Genomic DNA, 18,386 nt, shown 5'->3' with positions numbered 1-18,386 from the left:
CAATATAGTCACGTGCACGCCCCTTTACGTTTTAGCCAAGTGTCGCGCGCTCGATCGCCTCGTGCGGGCACAGCATTCTGCCCCCTCCTCTTCACACCGCACACTTTCGGTGAGCATGGCTCGCGCTTCCACGGCGAACTGCCCTCCCCTCCCAATTTCGCGACGCTCTCCTCCTTTGCTTTCTTTCGTCGTTCACTTTTTCTATCACTAATCGGTCCAGCCATCGTGCGCTCGGTCACGACGACAGCGACGCGGCTCAGCCCACGAACGGGTGACAAAAAGCTGAGCCCTACAGCTGTGTCCGCCACTCCTTTGAAGGCGGCGTCGCATCCGCAGTCTGTGGACTACGTCGAAGTATCTCGACTTGAAATGGCAACCACGCAACCAACCTCCACAGCACACCTCCCCCTCGCCCATCAAAAGTACCGCTTTTGCTAAATAAATAAATTAGCATACAGGACATCCGTGCGCATGGGATATTCTACAAGAACTTTCTTTTATACGCGCCTCCTGTGCGCCCCGCCCCTCCTTCGCGTTCTATTGGGAGAGAGTGAGTGAAGACTTTATTAAAATCGCCTGCAGGCGGCCTCCGTTACCGAAACGCCGTGACGCGGGGAGGACTCCCGAACTAATTAAACGTGTGGGTGGGTTAAACCGACCTAAAATGTTATACTTCATCCTTACTTAAGGGGGAACGCGAGCTTTGATGTACACCGACATTTGTTTCAATAAAAATGGCCGGTCATGGCCAAAAACGCTTAGTGGCTTGGGCTCGAACACAAGTTGTTCGTGTCAAAAACCCCACTCCACCGCTGTGCCAATAAGGCCATAATTAAGGGTATTATCTGTGTCTGTCTTCTGGATGAACCACTAGGGGGAGCTAGTGAGTGAATGAGTCTAAGCGACGAGGTTTCCGAAGCATGCGTCTTGGCACGGAGTTTTATACATGGTAAGGGCGACTGCACATGTGCACAACCGGTGTCGCCGCCTTTGCACACGTGCAGTGGCGCCTGTAGGCTGGCAGGTACAGACCGAAACCGCTTCTCCTCTCCACAAGATCTCTTAAGAGGCTTCTTTCCCCAGCAATTATCGTTCACGGCCGGCCAGTGCTACACCCCGCCACCCCGCTCAAACCCGAGGAAACCAACGCGTGTCACCCTGCTCAGCGGTGCTGACTCGGCTACAACAGCGATCAAGTTGGGTACATCACCCACTGCAGTTCGCACAAGCAATTGGGCTCTCCTCTGTTCAGAACTGGCACTCTACGCGCGCTGCCTTGTCAGCGGCTTACGTCGCCCGTGGTGGTAAAACAACATCGAATTTGACACCGTGAACCCCGTCCCAGAGGAGTGACTCGGCAGTTCATCAGCCCTCGCCTCTGCCCTCCCGTATTAGAGCGGGGGAGCTAAGAGGTACGGAACGTATGAGTTAACACATGAACTCCAAAACTGCAAGGAATAGGACAAATTCAGCAAAATGTGTGTCGAAACAAATGCAACATCGCCTCTCTTACACTTAACGGCCGGGACAGCTGTTTGCCGTGATTGAGCCGGCTAGAGTCTACGTGCTTTACTGCGTTTGAATTCTACTGCCTGTGCATACTGTGTCTATAATTTTTTTAGTTCGAAGGACGACAGCTTGGGCTTTTCAATCTTGCAATAGATGATAGGCGGTTCATTGTGTTCGCTGATTCCTGATAATGATCTAAAAATTGGGCCTAAGGAGTTCATTGTTTTACTGTGGCGAATTAAGAGATACACTGCCAACTCACTCGAACTGGGCATGTTTCAGGAACTCGTGCCATTGAGTAGCAAACAAGTGGAAAACCTTGTGGATGACGTGCGCGTGAGCCCGCTTCTTTAAACCTAATTGGGGCTGAAACGTCACGCCACGTAGCTATAACTCCATACATAAAATTTGCAAACTACTCGATCTGAGTTTGCCATGCTCGACTACCAGGGCGCTTAGTGTAGAACAACAGTGAGGAGCACTGTGTGAGGACTCTCTGTTATATCGCTTGACATTATTTTTTTACTGGAGAAATGACTAACGAAAAACTGTGACGAGCAAGTGATCACTGCCAAATTGCCTTACCCAGTATTTCAAGCCGCCCTCAGAAAACGAATTTAAATTCTTCCATGGGTCTTTACGGCTACTGGAATGGTAAGCAAGAAATATGGGGGGGCAATAATTACTTGACTCGGTTGTGGAAAATGTTATCGTAAATACTTTCTCTCATAAATATTACCCAGAGACGTGTCTCTTTTTCTTAGTCAGGACGAAATGTGGAAGTATCTCTCTATTTCACATCACTGTTCACACGTTATTTTCCTGTCCAATCCATTCAAAAATATTCAATTTAGGAGGCTTCAAATAATTTGTGCAATGAACATTTTAAAAATGGCTGCGGCTTAGCTAAGCTAACCTTGAATATGCAAAGCAAAAGCTTGGCTTACTCTAAGTCTTGTTTATGCTTGGTTAACAATTGATGTAGCTGCATTGCCGACCTCAGCTCAACGCCCTTCGGTCCCGTGTAACGCTCACAGAATAAGATGCCCGCCTCGCTTTAATTCGCGGCGAACGCGGTGTACCTCTTCGCAGGGCGCAAGATGAATCACGTAGCATGAGACGACCCAGCGGCACATGCTTGGGAGGCGGCGGAATCGGTCCGCTACCGTTGAGCTGATCAGTTCAGCAGAACGACTGAAAATGGGGCCTTCTGCGCAGCGCCGATAGCGGGACGGTGAGTCACGCGATGAGCTTCAAGGGGTGCGTCGCAGGGGGTGTGTCTGAGGTAAAAAGGTGAATTTGCGCATCCGCGGTGAAATCGCTGGACAAAAGTAGTACAGCTTTGCTTTAATATGAAAAACGAGCCATTGCACTCTACGAAGGAAGATCGTTAGTGAATTGAAATAGTAACGCTTGTGCACGGGCTGTGTTTAGCCTCCGGGCCGCCGCGCTGCCCGCCACGCTTCCGTGAAGCGCAGCAGCGGGAGCGATCCCCGCCTTGTGCCTGCCTTGCTTTGCAGCACTCCATCTGCCACCTGCCTGCCACGTGACCAAGTACGTGCGTGCTGCTCGGGACATATGACGCTTTAAGAAAGAGGTTCAAAAACGGCCAGCAGTGTTGTGCCGCTTTCACGACTCCGGAGTCCAGTACTCCTCGCCCGACATTGCAAGAAGCCTTTCTGCTACCGATGTGCTGCGGCGATTCCCCGCCGAAATATAGTGAAGGTGGGCTGCAGTTTTTCGAAATGATGTGTCGTGATTGCGATTCTTATTGATAATGCTAAACGCAGTGTTCAGGCGAAAATCACTGCCTGCAGCAAATAGGTGTACATTTCTCTGTAATAAATTTCTTTTGTATTAGAATCATGGCGAGTGGCATAGGCTTTCCTTATCGTATAGTCATTGACTTTCGCGTTGTATAAATGAATTGGATAGTGGAGTTCGTATAGACGGGTTACGTTTTGTCGAACTACTTCGTATAGCGAAGAAATCGCGTTAAATCACTCTGGGCGTTAAACCAGGCTTGGCTATAATAGTTCTAATTATATATCAAAACTGTAATTGTCGTTTTGATCTATGCTACAGGAAGGAAAATGTGCCATTTCTCTTCCGTAAGACGTGTTGTTGGGTGAGTCGGTTCATATTAGAGAAATAATATTCAGCGCAACGAATGGCGCGGACGGTGAAAAGTACGGGACGGGCGCAATTCCCATTCGTGGCCTCCGTTGTGCTTTATATTATTTCCCTTTCCCTTAACCTGTGCCTAAAATGAATTAGGAGCGTTTCTTGCCGGCGCCGTCCAAGGGAACCCAAACGGCTCGCAAAAAATGACGATATTATCACGTGACGACGATGAAGAGGGCAGTGGCGTGTAGCTCTGTGGTCAAAGCCTCCGACGACGAGAAAGCTCTGCGAGGCGCGCAGCATGCGCGAACTCTCTAATGGCCTCCATGGACGTAGTGTAAATATATCGCTCCTCATCTACCATGGTTCGTCTGATACCTGCTCTGCCGTCAAGTAACATTTTGGTGGAGGTTGCTGAATTCATCCGCGTCCCGACCCCGAGCTTCACCGCGCTCCGCTATGAAGCGGTCTCATCCTGGCTCTTGGATTGCGTCGGCCCGCCTCAGCCTCGGTTTGCCATGGACGTGACCATTCCCCAGTTCCGTATCCCCTGCCTATGACCCGCCGAGCCCAGGCGACCTGCCCAGCCACGACCTCACGTCAAGCTGACGGTCCCCCCCCCCCCCGATCTCCAGCACGTCTACGAGGGCTACGGACGGTTTTTGGTGACGTCGGCGGGAACTGCTGTTCCTCGGCCGGTGCTCACAAGGACACCCATGATCTTCCATGGCGGCAAGTACTTCCATGTGTATGACCATCTCATCTTTCGTTCTAGCCACCGTCTTCTACCTACTTCGCCCTCGGCCGGGTTGGTGGCTTGCAACCGGGGGCGCATGTCACGAGACGACGATGAAGAGGGTAGTGGCGCGTAGCTCTGTGGTAACAGCCTCTGATGACGACGTAGCTATCTGAAGCGCGCAGACTGCGCGGTCTCTCTTATGGCCGCCGTGTACAGTGTAAATACATCGCTCCTCATCTACCATGGTTCATCTCATATCTGCTGTGCCTCCACGTAGCAATATTGTATTAATGGTCAGGCAGTTTCTGAAGCAGGTATCACCCGCCGCTTCAAGCAGTCTTTTTCTTGTAGGTGATGGTTGCTGTAGGAAATCGAGGCTGTAAGGCAGCACGTTATCAACAAATCTTGAACAGGGAAACCATGGAGCGACAGTCACCGCCCCTGCGGGTTCTAGTATTTTATGCAATAATTTGCGATAATGGGGAATTCCAGTTCCTAGACATATATTTCAGGGGCCCTCAAGACAATGCTATCCAATGCAATTCAAATACACTTTTCAGGTAGCACTGAATGTAACGGCTGGCCACCAGGGATTGTGCGTTATTTATTCGTGCTTTTGCGGCTGAACGCCATAGCGAGGCGTTTTTTTTTCGCGCGAAAAGGTGATGTCCTTTAGGTGCTGGGTGGGCAGATGTTTCCCAAACCTCTTCTGAATCTTATGTTGCAAGACTGTGCGTAACTCAAAGATAGCAGCGCGAGAAAGACAGGGACCAAGGCAGGACGATACTGCGACAACGGCAAGACGACAAACGCAGACCTTGTCACCTTGTCTGTGTCCCTGTCTTGTTTGTGCTGCTATCTGAATTATGTAACAGCACGCCGAATTTGCCGATTGGTGTAATCTCGATGCCCTTGAAATGGAGATCTCTCTATAGGTAGTGATGTTGGTGCCACGGGGAGAATGTGCTACATTTATGTGAACGCCAGATTGCACACCAAAGGGCCCAACACAGCTTCTATAGACACTCCTCCTATCATTTCATGCCATGGTATCGGGCCGGTTGCGTGAATAAACAGTTTCCCTCCTTCGGGATAGTTACAACAGTTAGACATAGCTCAAGATAATCTTCCGGTGAGTGCAATTACAATAACGAATGCTAGGATTGCAGCATGTCTAAGAGAGTCGAACCGTGGCCTAAGGCTTGAAACACCGCACTACATAGATGCCCAAAATTTATCTCATCGGTTTTGTCGACATTCGTTCATTCTGGGGTACATTTTTTGTCTTCGATGTGAGGAGTATTCCATTGAAGATCATATTTTCTATGAAGTTCATATCCTCCATTTACAAGGCTATTGGTCGGCGTGAGCCATACCGTGTCGGTGGTTTTTCGGGCATCAAGACAGTGGTAACCATCCCTACTATTGAACAAAAAGGCCTGATGTAGCCACGTCAAACCGCGATATTTCAAAATCCGTAGACAGGAATGTCGTGACAGGTTGAAAATAGCCTAGGAGGTTATTTCGCCGTAAGAAGGAGTATAGCGTTTCTTGACGTTGTAAATTGCTGCGTTGAGTTCCCGTTTTGAGAATATTAGGTCAAAAGCTGGTGAAGCAGCCGAAGGTGTACGGAATGGTTGAATTGTGAGCATATATGCATACATAAGGTTGCAAAACAGGCGCTTGCTGTACTTTTCGGCGGTTTCCATCTGGTAAATTTGTCGTGCAGAGATAGCGCTCTTAATGATCGGAGAAGCGGGATATTCTATTGTTGTAAATGACCTGAACCTACCGAATATGCGATAACGACTTGTGGGGATGTAAAATTTGGCGCAAGAAGTATGTCATCAACTTTATTTTTTAAAACAATGTCTAACATGTGTGAGGGCCCTGAAAGCTTGCTATGGGTTTTCCATTGTTCTGGTGCATTGGGGTTCTGCTCCGTGCGCCAGAGAATGGCTTATTTTATCTCCTAACAACGATCAGTCTTAATGTATGGACGCCTTGGCATGACACACGATGATTCTACAAGGCAGCGATTAATAATTGCATTGAAATTGTCATCTTCAGTTGCTGCAGATAACTGCAGGTTCACGCTCGTTTTATGGGTGTTCTAGCACGCACTTGACCTTCATTTCCAGTCGAGGCGCATCTATACAACATAAGATAGTTAATCGGGGCAGGGATCGCCCGCACTAGTTTTCAGGCCTCTGCACCCGGAAATCTTTTTAATCCTGCGGCTAGAGAAGGAGGAAACGACAGTGCATATGCTCAATGCCGTGCCTATTGTGTTTGCGATGCTGTTGTTAAGGGGCGAAATAGACTATTGTATCAGCATATCGTCTAGGACTGTCAGGACTGTTCCGCGAAATCTTCCCTGTGCGCTGCCTTAGATCTCATTCACCGCAGATCTCTCTCACATTGAAGTCACCGTAGATTAGGTAAGGTGGGGCAGGGGTGTTGGAAATACTGTGTCGCCTTCAGTTGTCAAAGCCATTTCCTGGCTTTATGTATGCAGCAATAACTTTGAACTGCTAGGTGCCAATTTTGGTTTCGTCCGAGACATCCGTTTCATGAGGAAGCAATGCCACTCAACCAGCTGACGCATCATGGTGGAAACAATACAAAGCCGACTTATGCCCTTGGATAGGTAGGGATGACACGAGACCAGGCTATCGCAGTAAACAAAATACGATATCTAAACATCAGTTGCCGACAATCGGTGAGTTTTTAGTGGGCTCCATGTGCTTTCCATGAAAAAAGTGTAGAGGTATGGAGATATGCGATCACAAGTGCTTGCAGCGTGCGGTTGTCCATGAAGTCAACATAATTTTCTCCTTAGCCATGTAGCAGAGCTGAATACGAGGCGAACACAAGAGGTTTTATGGGCAATACGGCTTCTACTTCAGAGATGCTTCAGTACAAATGGTGGGCGCGTAGTAGTTCCCTGATTGCCACGAAGGGCATGTAGATCGAAGCGCCAGTGATATTGCGCGGCGGAGTCGGACATGCCTTACGTTCATGTTACTTGCGGACATGTAAAGCTATGGGAGGCTGCATAGTGTGCGCATGCGTCCGGTGGGACATGGGAAGTTTTGGTGGTTCGTTGGTCCCGTGTGGCTTCGTGTAAGACTTTGTTGCCGGAACTCAGCTCTGAAGCATTGGGTGATTTGAAGACGCAATCACTGTTGAAAGTACATTGTATGAGTTCTATTGCGGTTCGCGTCCTGCACAAGTTTTTCCTTCTGTTTTCTCGACACTGCGCAACAATTAGCCGCCTTTCTAGATGCAGAGCATCTCATTCACTCGCCTTGTCCCTCCAGCGTCGTCGTCGGCGTTGTCCGCCCCTCCCCCATTCTCCTCGCCGCGCCAGCTGCGCTCTCCGCCGCTCACCCCCTCTCCTCTCCGATAGCGAACACTCTCCCGCTAGGGGCATTGGATTGGATTCGATTGGATTAAAGTGGATTGTGTTGCGTCATAGCCGCGGCACGTTGCGTCATAGCCGCGGCAGACGCGCTGGGGCCGGCGCATGTGCAGTACTCTCTCTTCCGCGGTTTCCTCTCCTTCGGGCGCGCTGCGCATATAACCGGTCTGCCGTTCTCCGGCGAAGCAACATCCACGCTTGGCTCAACACCTAGAGTCCACGCCGCTTTACAAGTACGCCAACGTCGTCATCGACTGTGACCGGCTTACGCAGTCCCCTCAACGGTATGCGCGCTATAAAACGCGGTCCCTTCGCCGCTCCGCCTATGCGTCGCATCTACACAGTACACAGGGGTTCCCGCAAGGGGAGGTTAGAGTTTTTCATTTGGAAAGCACAGTACTATCTGATGTGCGGACAACAGCATTTCGAACATCAAGTCTGGTTGTACGAAGAGCAGTCTTTGTGGGAGTTGTCCCCACGGCAAACTTGGCAACTTTGTTTTTCATGTAGTTCTTCGCGATGTGTCCATGTCTCTGAAAATCGAAGGACAGTGTGGCCGATAGAATCTCTTGGATGACGGGAGAGCTGTAAAAACCAAGAAACACGCGAATTTACCGAGCCGAAACCGAAGTAGACTTTCAGATAACAGAGCGACGGCGAGTGTCTATGCCGTGTCGGTTTTCACCACATCAGTAGGTGACGGGAATATAGCATGCCTTGCTCTAATCTTTGGTGTATTCAAGGTGTACTGCTTAAATGTTGTTGTACTTCTCTGTGTATGTGAAGAATTTTTAACATTCACCTAAATACAGCCAAAGGCTACAACGGAATACTATACAGCTTTCTCTGAAACTTCGCAGTTGAAGAAAAATTTGTCCTGGTCCAGGATTCGACCCAAACGAATTTTTCGTCGAGAACGAATTCATCCTGGGCCAAAACGAATTTCTTTTCAAATGCGGCGTTCCTGAGAAAGCTGTTTATCCTTCCTATGTAGCCGTTAGCTGCATTGAGGTGGATATCAAGTTTTCCTTCACAGAAACTTACTCCCCCTAAGCGATTTCCCCTAAATCTGGTGGATTAATACCTGTCCTTCGCTTTGAGTCGTCGATAAATTCGCTCTCGCGCTACAAATGACTAGCCTCCTGGTTAACTCAGTTGGTAGAGCAACTTCTCCGGTTGAGTGGTGGTTTCGGGTTCAAACCCTGGCCCAGGACATTTTTTTCACGTTTCTGCAATCCCACCAGTACGCATTTTTCTTCCACTGCGAAGTTTCTGAGAAATCTGTATAGCTTTCCTTTGCAGCCATTGTCTGCATTGAGGTGGATCTCAAATTTGCCTTCACAGAAACTTACTCCACCTTCTTCTGACTCCACCTTCTTACTCCACCTTCTTCTGCACACGATCTTCTGACCGATGCTCTTTGTTCTCTCTCTCCTCGTGCGTTACAAACTTGTGCGGGATACACCTTGAAATTATTTGGATATGTCAGAAGCTGGCACAAATAACTAAATTACTAAAAAATAGGCGTTTTAATACACTCAAGCATAAAAGCGAGCGATTTATAGCGCAGGCACTGTTGCCCCTCACAAGCGGAGCGTAGCAGACGACAGCGGCGCGTGTCCCTAAGCCGACGTCAGGGCCAGAGGGCGTCACTCAAACATCTCACCTAAGGGACCTTAATCTCACCGCCAATACTCTTATATACTCACCGCCAAGTCTGAACGTCTACGTCCGGTGTCAGTGTCCATACTTGCCAACATTTTTGAACAAGAACAAGACATCACTCAAATATAAGGCAGAAAATCATTACATCAGTGAAATTTGCACTGTTCCTTTATTAAAATTTATGGATGCTTGATTTTTGCGATAGGAAATGAAATACTACATCAACGGCAGAAAACCGTCGCCAGCTGTTGCCAGCGCTACCTTCTGGCGGCATTTCATAAATCAAACGGCAATAGCAACGAAAGGTTTCACTTGATGGGATCCACGTTCCAACATTTATTGAACGACGATTCCTTAAAAGCCATCGTGGTTCTATAAATGTTGTAGTAGGGTGCTTCAATTCACGCGCGTCTCCGCCGTACGGCAACGCTTGCGTCGAGACACGCGACTTGGAGCAGTAGAACGCGGTATATTTAAACGGACTTCATCAAACCTCTAGCGTGTTATCCTGGGAGGAACGAGACCGGAAAGGAACAGCATGAGAGGTGAGTGGGAAAGATTAGAGAGGCCTTTACTTGGCAGGGGCACCAGTCGACTATCGTCTTTCGGCGACATTTGCAAAGAAAGGAGCAGATACGCAGCCATTTTTTGGGATGCCTCTCTACTCTCCGCTGACTATACGCGCGGACATCGGCACTTCGGGGCTTGCGCTCAAGCCTGCGTATGTAAGCTTTGTGCAGAGAGAGCAATGATACAACCACCGGAAGACGCACCGTTTTAGCAGCTGATCATGTGGCAGGACGTCGCGATAAACTAGCGCAGCAACACCAAGACTCTCGGGATAAGCAGTGGCATCACCTCCTGTATTTTACAATGCCAACCATATCGCCCGCTTCCCAATGAGAGTGAGTGGCATGCCTGCAGCGCCCATATGTCGTAAGGTGGGGCCCCGAGATTAACCGGGATTACCCGACCGTAACTAAATTCGAGACTGGCTTGTGCCTGGTTGCCAAGGCAACCGATTTTTGAGATTCTCTTAGTAATGGCTCTCTCGCCAGCGTTAGAAAACTCAGAACCGCGGCGAAGCACGTTTCGCCATCGTTACCGCTTCCCACCACGCGTCGCCCCAAGATTAACCGGTCATGTGACTAAAGCACTTGGAAGGCTAGCGATTGGGGGAGAGTGACTGGAGTAGAAGGCAATGATTTTGGTTGGCCGCTCGGGGCTGATGTGTTTGGTATTGTAAAATACAAGAGGCGACGGCATTGGAAATTAGCCGGTGAATCGTTTCCATTACAGCGGGAAGAGAATAAGCGCTCATGCGTTTTACCTAAAGTTTTTGTCACCTCCGAGCCGTGTACTTAAAAATCTTCGCTGATCATTCACCTTCACAGAAAGAAACCGCTCTTACTTTTTCGCCCTGCTATGTTTGCAACCGACAGATAGCGTTAAGTTTTCGTGGCATTTATAAAATGTTCCAGGCGTTTCTTTTTAACGCGGGTTGCCTTCTATAAATGTATGGCACTGAACACAACCGCCAGCATCGCAGAGACACCGCTCAATTTTGGACTTGCGTTCCCGAAATAATGACATGGGACGCAGTGCAAAACTTGGTTTATTTGTCCACCCCCTTCAAGAAAACACGTTCGGTCTCCGTCGAATCAATGTCAGGGAACGAGCCTTCTGACAACTTTTCTGAGGCAACGAATAATAATAATCATCATCATCATCACCAGCCTATCTACGCCCACTGCAGGGCAAAGGCCTCTCCCATTATTCGCCAATTACCTCGGTCCTGTGCCAACTGTGACCAATTTATCCCCGCAAACTTCTTGATCTCATCTGCCCATCTAACTTTCTGCCGCCCCCTGCAACGCTTGCCTTCTCTAGGGATCCACTCTGTTACCCTTAATGACCAGCGGTTATCTTGCCTTCGCATTACATGCCCTGCCCACGTCCATTTCTTCTTCTTAATTTCTACTAATATGTCTTTACACCAGTTTGCTCTCTGACCCACTCCGCTCTCTTCTTGTCCCTTAATGTTACACCTATCATTTTCCGCTCCATTGCCCGCTGAGTCGTTCTCAATTTAAGTTGAACCCTCTTAGTGAGCCTCCAAGTTTCTGCCCCGTAGGTGAGTACCGGTAAGATGCAGCTGTCATATACTTTCTTCTTCAGCGACAATGGTAGGCTGCTATTCATTATCTGAGAATGTCTGCCATATGCACCCCACCCCATTCTGATCCTTCTAATTATCTCTGCCTCATGGTTGGGATCTGGGGTCACAACTTGGCCTAAGTAGATATATTCGCTTACCACTTCCACTGCCTCGCCACCTATCTCAAACTGCTGTGCTGTCCCGAGGTTATTGATCATTACTTTAGTTTTCGGCATATTAATTTTCAGGCCCACGGTTCTACTCTGTTCGCCCAGTGCGGAAAGCATGCTTTGCAATTCGTCCCCCGAGTTACTTAGCAAGGCAACGTCATCAGCAAATCTGAGGTTACTGAGGTATTCTCCATTAACCCTTGCTCCAACCTGTTCCCAATCCAACGTTCTGAATACTTCTTGTAAGCATGCTGTGAATAACATTGGAGAGATTATGTCTCCTTGTCTGACACCCTTCCTTATAGGTATTTTACTGCTCTCCCTATGGAGGATGATTATAGCTGTAGACCCACTGTAGATATCCTCTAGTATTCTTACATAATGCTCATCTACCCCCTGGTTCCGTAATGCCTGAATGACTGCTATGGTTTCGACCGAGTCAAATGCTTTCTCATAATCTATGAAGGCTATATATAGGGGTTCAGTATACTCAGCGCACTTCTCTATCACCTGATTGATCGTGTGAATATGGTCCATTGTTGAATAACCTTTACGGAACCCTGCTTGTTCTTTAGGTTGACTGAAATCTAAGGTTGCAGAGATTCGGTTAGCGATTACCTTCGTAAATACCTTGTACACGACTGACAGTAAGCTGATCGGCCTGTAATTTTTCAAGTCCTTCATGTTGCCTTTCTTATGGATTAGGACGATGTTCGCGTTCTTCCAAGATTCCGGTACCATTGCGGTCATTAGGCATTGCGTATACAGGTTTGACAGTTTTTCAAGTACAATTTCTCCGCCATCCTTCAAGAGGTCTGCTGTTATCTGATCCTCCCCAGGTGCTTTGCCCCTCCCCTCCCATGAATACGCCAACTAAACCTCGGCCCTCAGTCCCCAGCGGCTGCGAAGCAACTGACCACGGCGGTGGTCAGACCTGTGACGCAGCAGAGGGTGCTAAGAATCCCTGGATCTGGACAGGCCGCCAATGGAATCTGAACCTGGCAACGTTTAACGCGCGAACCTTATCTAGCGAAGCAAGTCTCGAAGTGCTGTTCGAGGAACTAGAGGGCATTAAATGGGATGTAATAGGGCTTAGCGAGGTTAGGAGGGCAGGCGAAGCCTTTACGGTGCTGAAAAATGGACACGTCCTATGTTACCGTGGTCTAGAGGACCGAAGAGAACTGGAAGTGGGATTTCTAGTCAATAAATGCATAGCTGGCAACATAGACGAATACTATAGCATTAACGAACGGGCAGCAGGTCTTGTAATTAGGCTCAATAAGAGGTACAAGCTCAAGGTGGTACAGGGCTACGCGCCCACATCCAGCTACGACGACCAAGTAGTAGAACGCTTCTATGAAGATGTGGAATCGGCAATGGCTAAATTAAAAACACAGTATACCGTAGTTATGGGGGACTTCAATGCTAAAGTAGGCAAGAATCAGGCTGGAGACAAGGCAGTTGGGAACTATGGTCTGGGCTGTAGAAATAGCAGGGGGGACCTACTAGTTGAGTTTGCAGAACGGAATAACCTCCGCATAATGAATACCTTCTTCTGTAAACGGGAGAGTCGGAAGTGGACCTGGAGGAGCCCGAATGGGGAGCACAAAAATGAAATAGACTTCATATTATGCGATAACCCTGGCGTCGTGCAGGATGTGGAAGTGCTCGGAAGGGTAAGGTGTAGTGACCACCGTATGGTAAGATCTCGAATTAGGCTAGATTTGAGGAGGGACCGCAACAAGCTAGTACGAAAGAAGCCGATAAACGAACTAACAGTAAGACGCAAAGTAGAAGAATTCAGGATCGCGCTGCAGAACCGATATTCCGCCCTTAACGAGGAAGCCGAGCTTACGACACAGGAAGCCAGCGACAACCTTACACGCATCATCACGGAGTGTGCAATAGAAGTCGGGGGCACTATGGCTAGACAGGATACTGGTAAACTTTCACAGGGGACGAAAGATCTAATCAGGAAACGGCAAACCATGAGAATCTCCACCGCAGCTGACAGAATAGAACTAGCCGAGCTCTCGAAGTTAATCAATAGGCGTAAGACAGCTGACATACGGAAGTATAATATGGAGAGGATCGAATACGCTGTAAAGAACGGAGGTAGCCTGACAGCAGTGAAGAGACGTCTTGGCGTGGGGAAAAATCAGATGTATGCACTTAAGGATAAGCAAGGCAATGTCATCACAAATAGGGATAAAATAGTCACAGTGGCCGAGGAGGTCTATAGGGATCTGTACAGTAGCCGGGACATACAGGATAATGGCGAACGAGACAGTAGTTCAGAGGAGATAGACATCCAACCAGTAACGACAGAAGAAGTAAGGAAGGCTTTGAAAGAAACGAATAATCGCAGCGTTGCAAATGAGCTTCGCGAAATTTTTTCAGACACACCAGGACAGCTGTGATGGTTTGTCGTACTGCCAATGAAAATTATTTCAGGCTTGTGTCGTCCTGTCTGCTGGTAATATTGGCTCAGGTCGGCGTTTCATGCGGGCAAATTGCTGTCCGTCCGGTGGGATCCGCAACTACTCGACGGGCTGGATGGAACTTGAGGCGGCAATGGTTGCGGCAGTGGCTTTCCGTTGTTTCCGCGCACATTCGTGCTCGGGTTCAGGAAGAAGATTTTCCTCCTCCCCTTCATCAAGCGAACGACAGGCCTCAGTCCCATAGCGAGGTAAAACCTGGAAGGCTTCAAGCTTCTAGCGTCCAAGCATGTGAAGGCTTCTATCGTCCAAACATGTGAATGTCGGTTTCCTTCTCTTGTCGTAGGCATTTGCCATGACAGTCCAGGGGGATGCGGCACACTGCACTGGCAATGGATTAGAAGGACAGCATGTTGCATCACCTTCTCTTGGGTGGACGAATGGCTGGTGCATCCCCCGTAGCGACACCAAGTGGTTGTGTTCGAAGTGCATCGAAAAGACGCTCTTAAGAAAACAGCATGTTCAAGCAGAGCACCTGACGATGTACAGTATGATTTGACCAGAGAGAAAATAGGCGATGCCTATCACTGTCATCAAAGGCCCATTATCAAACGGGGCATCAGTCATGGTCCTCGTCTGAAAAACTAGAGAAGGAGGGAGGAGTCTTCGCAGTGGACCTGGCCGGCTCTTGGCTGTGCACTCTATTCAGGTACTGCTGCATATAAATTACGACCGCTTTTTTTTTGGTTGATAAATATGCCCTGCGCTTACTTCTTGGGTTGCCTGGATTTGTTGCTGATACTGTGCTATATCTAGAGGCGCAACTTCCATCATTACAGAAGCGCTGCCAACTGTTGTCAGTAAAAATATACCTGAGGATGATAGGCTCCCCAATTGGTTGAGAGCAGGCCATATTTTTACAACAACAAACCCTTTACATTCTTGGCGACGACATGGCCTCGGTGGAGACGCCCTCAGCTCCTTTTTGTCAATTCAATTCTTTCCTATATTGGGGTTGACTTCTTTCCTATTGAACCATTATCGGCGGGGGATAAGCTAGTGCCGGTTCACGTCACAAACATATTCCCAAGGAATGCCAAGCTGCTTCCTGGGCGTATCCCACAGGGCATTTTAGAAGAGAACCTTGCTCATTATCCACATCATGTGGTTATTGTCACTGATGGCTCACAACATAAATCTAAATCAGCGGTTGGAATTTTTTTTTATCTAGATTGGAGTTATTCTTTTGGATTGGCTGATTACACTCCCATACTTGAGGCAGAATTACTGGTCATGGCTCTGGCCATAAAAAGAATACCTAGCTCTGTATCGTATTTCGCCACTTTTTTCCAAAGCACATCGCATCTGTACGTGTTGTGTGGGTGCCTGGGCATACAGGTTTTCTGCTGAAGGAGAGGGCGGACACATTAGCGCGTTTCACCATAGGTGGCCCTGTACTAAATGTTAGCCCAAATCTCGCAACTATAACTGTGGCACGTCTTCGTAGATATTTCTTACTCAGAGACGGTACAACGATATCCTTCCTAGATAGACCAGAGTATGCTCACCTAAAATTCAAATGGTGTTCATGGTTTTGTGTTTCCCGCCAGTGTGAAGTGGCTCTCACAGGCATGAGGTGCAGTCTTACAAAATTAAACCTATATTTGAGCGGGTCAGGATTGGCCATTAACAGACGCATGCCTGTTTTATAATCAATCCGAATCATTATAACATTATTTCTTTGAATGTCGCTGCTTCAAGGAGCACGGAAATTGTTACTTTACTGTCTCATTCTAACACCTTCGACTTAAACTAAAAACTTCAGTCTTCTTTCAATCAGTGCTAGCTGCCTTGACAAAGTAAACAAAGAAATTTACTTCCTCCTTCACGAATTCATCATGGCTACCGGAAGACTTATATGCGAGCGGATTCGTACAATAATTTATGTGGCCCGCCCTAAGGAGTGTATTTTTTATCATTAATTTGTCATTCTAAAGAACACTTTTTGAAATATTAGACAAACCTCAAGCCTTGGCTAATCCCCCTCAGTTGGTACTTGCCATTACAAAATGGAGAAGAAGAAGAAGAAGAAGGCTTGTCGGTTGATTGGCCGATCCCCTGATTGGGTATATGTGCCATATCTAAATGCGCAGCAGCAGCAGCAGCAAAACGGGTTGAAGGCATCTAAAGGCGACGCTCGGGGAAAAAAGGGGAATCCCTCGCTCTTGTCGTAGGTCTTCCGTTCTTCTGTTGCTAATGATAATCGACCTGCCACCTGAGGGTTCCCTTCAAGCCGTGGTTAAATGCCTGATGTGACCCACAGTACTACGTTTGAAAAAGTGACTGCTGGCCCATTACCCCCATTCGCATCCATGTGACTGGATGCGTTTGTGTCCACGTAGCAGTGTATTTCATGAATTAGGTGTTTCCTTTTCCTTTGTTCCTCAGTGCCCGTCGTGGTTTCAGGCAGGACATGCCCTTCTTCAGAAATATTATCAGGTATTTTCATGTCGTTTGCCTCCGGTGTTGTTGCTTGTTGACCTAATAGAAATTTTTAAGAGCATCCTAATTCCGAACCATAAGACCCAACAAACACTTCAGGCTCTTCACGTGTACCATATCAACAGAAGTACCGGCCAACTACCTCGAGTGCGTACGTGGATATTCATTGTGGTATGAGCCTCCGACAGCAGCTGTTACCTTCCCTGCCAATACCCTGAGCGGGTATCCATCTACTGCTGACGCTCAGCAGCTCCGGATGGAATAATGATGACAGTGCCGCGAAAATCAAGAATTTATTTTTCTAGACAATGTACCAGACTTTTAACGACAGCTTTACCTTGACACTCCATGTTTTCACAAGGAGATGTTCTCGTGTTACAAAATTTCTACAGTTATTCCGATGTCGTTTGAACCGGAGGCAAAGGTTCAAAAATTCCCGTTAATAACTGCCAGCCCAATGGCTACAGACAACCTCGCCAATATTTCAAACTAACCCCGATAAAGGGATAACAAACTATTTGAAGAGAGAAAGAGCTTTCCGACTAGATAACAGCATGTCCTGTTCACGGAAGTGATCTTTTTATTTTGCTTCACGCTTCATCTTATTCTGAAGATCTCGCTGACATTGTCTTTTTTTTTCATTTTTGTCAAAATTCCTCCCGCCAGGACACCTCAAAAGGGGAATTCCCTGCAAAGAACATCGCCCTCACGGCTCGCAGAGAGCATTTTCGCCATCTGCACCATGAGCAATGAACTATCAGAAAAAGTTGCGTTTTTCGTCTCCAGAAGCCGCCACACGCGCGTTAAAGGCAGCGTATTGCCTTCAGAGCAAGAGCTGTGATGCGTTCGGCAAAACATGCGCTAGAAACATATTCTAGTATAGAACTAACGATCCAATGTACAATAATTTGTTCTAGGATACGTTCACTACAGTGTGGTTGAGACCCGCCTATGGGATCATACTGCTGCTATAGGTGATTTTGGAGTTCAGAAATGAGATCTCCACGAAAAGTCGTCAACGATTTAGCAATTTTGGTTATTTAAACGTTTATAAAACAGCTGCTAACCTCTCAATGATATACAAAAGTTGTATCGGCTGAATGCAGTGCCACTTGTCAAACGTATAAATTCAGGTTTCAGCTCTTTTGCGATAATACCCCCATTTATACGCCCAGGTATACAAAAGAAGAAGCGTACAGCAGCATTTCCGAGAGTCTATACGTATTATTCAAAAATTGAATAGATCAAAAACTTGGTGCATTACGGAGTCGCCGCCGAAAACTGGCGTATGCTTTGTTTAAAATGCGGTGAAAATGCGAACTTACTCAGCGACGAAGAAAACTGACATCCTCCCACGCACAGACGGAAACTTTTTTTTTAGAGATTTGGCTGCGTTTATATGCCCATCCGAACGAACACACTGGTGTTAAGTACAAAAGCGATAAATTAAGTCGCCCGCCGTTGATCGCTTCGTGCACCTCGGTGTTCCCAATACCGTGTCCGAAATTCCTCACGAGCTGGTCTCGTACTCATAACCTTAGCATTGTGGTGAGATCTTGGCACCAAGTTTAAGATTTCGGACGCCGCAGCGTTCAGGTTTTCATTTTTTTGGGAACGGGCTCCGTTCAGGCGAACGTCACGAGCGGGCGAATGGACA

The 18,386-nt window shown here is 47.8% G+C and overlaps 1 protein-coding gene across 1 annotated transcript in view; it reads left to right on the top strand.

Moving 5' to 3' along the window:
- Positions 1-2,138: 2,138 nt before the first annotated feature.
- Positions 2,139-18,386, top strand: part of LOC144168180 (galactose-3-O-sulfotransferase 3-like) — a 50,414-nt gene continuing 34,166 nt past the window's right edge. Inside the window, exon 1 of the mRNA XM_077697215.1 lies at positions 2,139-2,163. Coding sequence (XP_077553341.1) covers positions 2,139-2,163 — 25 coding nt within the window. The remainder of the gene's footprint in view (positions 2,164-18,386) is intronic.

This window comes from Haemaphysalis longicornis, unplaced genomic scaffold (assembly GCF_048455015.1).
Source record: "Haemaphysalis longicornis isolate Haplotype H1 unplaced genomic scaffold, Haemaphysalis longicornis Haplotype H1 scaffold_2, whole genome shotgun sequence".
In the NCBI taxonomy this organism is placed as follows: Eukaryota; Metazoa; Arthropoda; class Arachnida; order Ixodida; family Ixodidae; genus Haemaphysalis; species Haemaphysalis longicornis.
This window is presented reverse-complemented; position numbering and strand designations above follow the sequence as displayed.